The sequence below is a fragment of the Sardina pilchardus genome, chromosome 10, assembly GCF_963854185.1.
Source record: "Sardina pilchardus chromosome 10, fSarPil1.1, whole genome shotgun sequence".
Lineage (NCBI taxonomy): Eukaryota > Metazoa > Chordata > Actinopteri > Clupeiformes > Clupeidae > Sardina > Sardina pilchardus.
Genome location: NC_085003.1, coordinates 27,739,534 through 27,745,914, shown reverse-complemented (window position 1 = coordinate 27,745,914; position 6,381 = coordinate 27,739,534). Strand labels below are relative to the sequence as shown.

Below are 6,381 nucleotides of genomic sequence, written 5' to 3'. Positions count from 1 at the left end.
ACCATCGAGATCGGCGCCTTCAACGGCCTGTCCAGCCTCAACACGCTGGAGCTGTTCGACAACCGGCTCACCACGATCCCCAACGGGGCCTTCGAGTACCTGTCCAAGCTCAAGGACCTCTGGCTCCGTAACAACCCCATTGAAAGCATCTCGTCCAATGCCTTCAACCGCGTGCCCTCGCTGCGGCGCCTGGACCTGGGCGAGCTTCGCCGGCTCACCTACATCTCGGACACGGCCTTCGAGGGCCTCAGCAACCTGCGCTACCTGAACCTGGGCATGTGCAACCTGAAGGACATCCCCAACCTGCACCCGCTGGTGCGGCTGGGCGAGATGGAGATGTCCGGCAACCAGCTGGCCAACATCCGGCCGGGCTCCTTCAAGGGCCTGGTGCACCTGCAGAAGCTGTGGATGATGCACGCGCAGATCCAGACCATCGAGCGCAACGCCTTCGACGACCTGCAGTCGCTGGTGGAGCTCAACCTGGCGCACAACAACCTGACGCTGCTGCCGCACGACCTCTTCACGCCGCTGCACCACCTGGAGCGCGTGCAGCTGCACCACAACCCGTGGAACTGCAACTGCGACATCCTGTGGCTCAGCTGGTGGCTGAAGGAGATGGTGCCGGGCAACACCAGCTGCTGCGCGCGCTGCAGCAGCCCGGCCGGCTTCCGCGGCCGCTACATCGGCGAGCTGGACCAGAGCAACTTCCACTGCTACGCGCCGGTCATCGTGGAGCCGCCCGCCGACCTCAACGTGACGGAGGGCATGGCGGCCGAGCTCAAGTGCCGCGCCAGCTCGCTGACCTCGGTCAGCTGGATCACGCCCAACGGGTCCGTCGTGACGCACGGCAACTACCAGGTGCGCATCTCGGTGCTCAACGACGGCACGCTCAACTTCACCAACGTCTCCATGCAGGACACGGGCACGTACACGTGCATGGTGAGCAACTCGGCGGGCAACACCACGGCCTCGGCCACGCTCAACGTCTCGTCCACCGAGACCAGCACCTTCACCTACTTCACCACCGTCACCGTGGAGACCATGGAGCACGAGGAGGGCCACGCCACCGTGCCGCAGCGCGTCGGCCCGACCCCGTCGTCCGGCCTCTGGGAGTCCTCCTCCACGCTGGCCACCACCACCACCACCGCCGCCGCCGCCCGCCCGCCCCAGTCCACCAAGTCCACGGAGCGGCCCTACACCGTCCCGGTCACCGCCCTTGGCGAGGGGCCCTTCAACGGGCTGGACGAGGTGATGAAGACCACCAAGATCATCATCGGCTGCTTCGTGGCCATCACGCTCATGGCGGCCGTCATGCTCATCATCTTCTACAAGATGCGCAAGCAGCACCACCAACAGAACCACCACGCCCCGGCCCGCAGCATCGAGATCATCACCGTGGACGAGGACTGCGTGCCCGGCGGGCAGGCCATGGAGCGCCACCTGGCCCTGGCGCAGCTCGAGCACGAGCACCTCAACCACTACAACGCCAACTTCAAGACCCCCTACAACCACGTGACCACCATCAACTCCATACACAGCTCGGCGCACGAACCTTTGCTAATCCGTGCGGGCTCGAAAGACAATGTGCAAGAGACCCAAATCTGATCTTGTGTTTTCATGATGAGAATCGAAATGGACTCAACTAGAGGAACATTAAGACTATTGACTATTAAAGATGACAAAAAAAAATATTAGGAACTGACTGATCGGTATCTATAGGTAGGCGATGAATTATGGATACGTACTGACATTGGGAACTAGGGTATGTCAACTGTTTCAAAAGTGTCTTTACAAAACAGAAGTTATTTATTTAAGAAAAAAAAATCTATTGTGGTTAAATCAAGAAAAAAATGTATCTTGCAATTATTTTTTCAGCACTTATATCTTCATGTTTTGCTTTTTTAATTGTCCTTTTTTTTCTTTTATAATGGTTGGTTGGTGGTTGGTTTACTAACATGCTTCTAAACTCTGTGTAAATCTCATCGAGACCATCCTCTGTACGAAAGGAGCCCAATGCCACCTTCCAAACAAGAGATGATTCAGTGCATATCATGTTGTTACTTGTCTTGCACTGTCCAGAGCATCCACGTTGTCGCCTCACTTTAGGCATAATGCACCACATGTCATTTTCAAAGTCCGTCCCTCTGCCCCGAAATTAATTGTTCTAATCTCCAGTGGCCATCTGTTAATTTAGATTAAGGGCTCGGTCCTTTTAAAAAGTTTTTGAGCGAGGCCCTGTCTGTGGTTAAATCCGATAACGACATGGAATCACCCTAAGGCTGCCACTCACAAGCGTCAGACGTAGACGCAAGCGCACACTTGACTTGAGTTTTGGCAAGTGAATGGCTTCGGGTCACAAACTGATGAACATATGCCCCCTATTTTAAACTAAGCCACAACTCAGAACCCAGGGCCTGTGGAGACACAAAAAAAAACACTGAATTACTCAGAGCTGTGAGGAGAGCAGGGCTCTTAAAAGCCAGATGATAAACATTCATGAATGGACAATTAAATATAGATCTAAGTGTAATACTGATGCAACAGCCCAGACACAATCCCAATGCTCCTGACGCTCAAATACACAAATCTGACGTCATGGTGTCGCAGACGATCTTCTTTAATGGAGCTGGTAGTCCTATGGGTGGGACACACATGCACGAGTACGCACACACACACCCTTACTCTTACAGACAAATAACACACACACACACACACACACACACACACACACACACTTACAAAGACACTCACACACATACACACACACACACAGAGACAGACACATACACACACACACACACACACTTACAAACACACACACACACACACACACACACACACACACACACACTCAGTTATAAGCCCTAGCCAGACCCCATCTGACAGGCCTCAGCTCTTACTGCGTTGTGCTGCTGTGCCTCACACCACTGCAGATGTGCTAGCAAATTACCCTCCAAAAATACTCCCCAAACCTCCATCAGCGCCGTTTATCAGCCCCTTCACTCCCCCCCCACCCCGCCCCCCCCCGCCCACAATCCCCCACCCCAACCCCCCTCTCCCTCCTCCCTGCTGTGTCCAAACACATTGCCTCTCATCTGTCTGAAACAATCACCTCGCACAGCCTTAGCCCAGGCCTGCTGCTGCTGCTGCTGCTGCTGCTGCAGCGTCCCCTCTGCCAGCCTCCCAAGTAGGAGACCCCAGAGGAGAAGCGGTGGTGGTGGAGACGCCAGATCCCGGGCCAAGGAGATGAGCCTCTGGGACTTGGCAGGTAGCTGGAGCTGCTAAACAGATGTCCAGGTTTTTTTTTTTTTTTTTTTTTTTAACCAACATCTTACTTATCAGTCGTTCAGGACTCATCTCTTTTTAAAAAAAGAGATGGAGGAGTCCTGAGACTAACCGGCAGCAGATGCAAACATCAAAAGAGAAAAGGCATCCCTGAGAATTAAAATAAAAAAAACCTGATGTATATGAAACAACATGGGGAAATCATAATGTGATTGCCAAACAAGCACTGCTCATTCTCCACGATGAGAAAGCCCCCAGAGCCTCTTGTTTCTCCCTGTCCCATCCACTCTACAGTCAAGAGTCCAAGGCTTTTCTAAACAAGAAGTTGTGTTCATAGCCATCTAGTATCATCAAGTGTCTCACGATAATGATATACTTCTCATATAAAGTTTAACCAAGGAGAGAACGGTAATTATTTAAACTCCCTACTTTTTGCTTTGAGAGGAAAAGTACCCCATTATAATTCAAAATAAATAACATAAGTTCAATAAGTGAAAATGTACTTTAACAGTCACCATGGAAACCAACAGAGAAATAGGATATGTGGTGAGCGCAGTAACCACCAGCCCCTGAGTGTACTATTTGAGGAGATTTGGGCTAATACTGCTGTTACAAATATCTGACTGATTCTATTTTATTTTCATTTTTAGATTTCTGATTGATTTGTCATTGAATATAAAGTGAAGTTCACATGAAAAATTTATAGACATCATGGGTGCATTTTCTTCGGACAATTCTTCAACCATGATGACTGTATTTATTCTGTATTTATCAGTGTGTCTGTGTCAAGCGACAAAACTTATTTTTCTAACTCACCAGCTGAATCAGGTGCCATGGAATATACAAAACACAAAATTCATTTGAATTGACTCAGAAAAAAATTAAAAAATTAAGAAATAAAGAAATGATACTATGATATCGAAGCAAAAACTTTTTTTTTTTTTTTCTAGATGCAACTCATGTATCAGTGCACCCATTCATGCACACATGGAGTTTAGAGCCATGGTAAACCGCTATGATATGTTTATACATTTCATTTGGATTGTATTTGAGTCATGTACAGTACAGGATGACACTGGATTGTCCATGTTGGAACCTCGGTCAACCTCAAAGGGTTCCTCAGTACCTACGCTCCCATCCATGTTCATTTGGTAAATATGTTTTAGAGTTCGGCTGTGGATTCTAGTGATTGCTACTCCTTTTGTAACATCGCATCATGTGAGCATCTGTGTGTTTTGGGTTGGGAGATGGGATTAGACTATTTTGTTTGTTGGTTTCTTTTTTTGTTTTGTTCCACATCATTCTTTTTCTTGTCAGAGAGGGAATGCTGTTCTAGTGGTAGATTTATATAAAAATACATTTTGAGAATAAAATTCTAAAAATTAAAAACAAAAAACTAAAACTTTTTTTAATTTTGATTTTACATGTGCCAACCTCTTCGGAAAAATGGAAATGTGAAACATGCTGTAAAAGACAAAGAAAGTGATTTTCATGTACGCGTACTTTCATGACCTTTAAAGAAAATACAGACGAAGATCGATTATAGAAACCAGAGTTTGTAGTTCATACACAAAAATAAGGTTACAAATAAACTATTGTTGTTTTTTTCCGTATGGTCTTGTCATTATTGCTTGTATTTTGTGAAAGTTGAGCTTTATCTTTCTGTGCAGTGTTTCTTTTGCAGCGGTGTGACTCGTGATCTGTCAAGCACAATTCACAACACAGCGGAATTAAAGAAATGTCACATTCATTCCCATTTTTTTTTACAGCGTAATCCCATTATATACAGTAGTCAGTCACTGTGACTAATTGTAGTGTAGTTGTAGTTGGTTGAGCGCCAGTGCTTGGAATGGTTACCACACAAACTCTGCAAGCATGACTCCATGGCACTGATGTGGAGGAGAGGGTGAGTCGGACTACAGCAGTAATGGAAGAACAAAGGACCAAACAGTACAATTCAAGTTGAAATGTTCTCATCACGTCCATCAAAGCCTATGAGAGAGAAGCTATACAAGGCTGTTTATGGCAATTCATATTTGCACTGTTGGGGGTCCTCTGACTATACTTTTTTTCCCCATCTAATCAGAAATGTGTGGCATTTCAAATGAATTCTTAATGCTGATCTGACTTTGATTTGAAACCAGGGAGACAGGTTCACAATATGGGAGGGTTTGTAGCAATATTAAACAAGAGTAAAGTGAGGATTTTAGAAATGTTGAAGTCAGGTCATTTTGGGTCGGCTGCCAAAACTCAACATTATGTCTGGTATTGGATTGTATCTGTCTCTCAATCTGGACATATACCGTGAGAGACATTTTGTTATCCAGGTGACCTCACTCACAGTGACAGCAAAGATTATACAACAGTTTGGTCCGGTCTAATTATTTTTACATTTCTGATCGGACACAAGGCATTCCATGAGTCATGATGAGTGACAGTATCGTAGGACATCCCCGCCGGCACACGTCACTGCTAGTAATCACTCCACAAATGATGCATTGTAACCAAACGTGACAATGAGTGGACACAGGTAGGTCTACAGCTCATGACAACATGGGCTGTGCAGTAAGAACGTTCTTTGTATTATAGCAGGCAAAACCTGTTCTAGATTAGAGTGCTCTCTTGTAAGCTATTGCCAACTTTAGGAATGCAGGAATCAGAGGAGTCACATTTAAGGGGAAACACCACCAGACAGCCAAGGCACCCAGAAAAACATACTAGAAACCGGGCATTCATCCCAACACGGCAATAGTACGGTACAGAGCCTTGGAGTTTTCATTTATAGATACTTTCTACTGTATGTCAAGAAATGTTGAATGCAGGGGCGTCAGGTTTGAGAGTTGATGGGGGGGGGGGGGGGGGGGGGGGGGGGATTGTTTTACAGACTGCGTGCATAGCATGCGCCGAAAAACTTTCATCGCGCCTATAAAGGCTTCATCAATTAATTAATTATCAGAACATGTTATCTGAATCACTTTCTTTTCCTTCCCTGCCTCCTTGCCTTTTCTACACATGAGTCATGCTATTTGTTGTGTGTTTTTATCCAAGGCTTGATTACGTTGCATATAAATATGGTGATTACTTTCTTTTCAACTT

At 46.8% G+C, this 6,381-nt stretch overlaps 1 protein-coding gene across 1 annotated transcript in view; it reads left to right on the top strand.

The window, feature by feature from the left end:
* lrrc4ca (leucine rich repeat containing 4C, genome duplicate a) overlaps positions 1 to 1,605 on the top strand; it is a 1,950-nt gene extending 345 nt beyond the window's left edge. The window contains exon 1 of the mRNA XM_062548334.1: positions 1 to 1,605. This exon is cut by the window's left edge and continues 345 nt beyond it. Coding sequence (XP_062404318.1) covers positions 1 to 1,605 — 1,605 coding nt within the window.
* Positions 1,606 to 6,381: the final 4,776 nt, after the last annotated feature.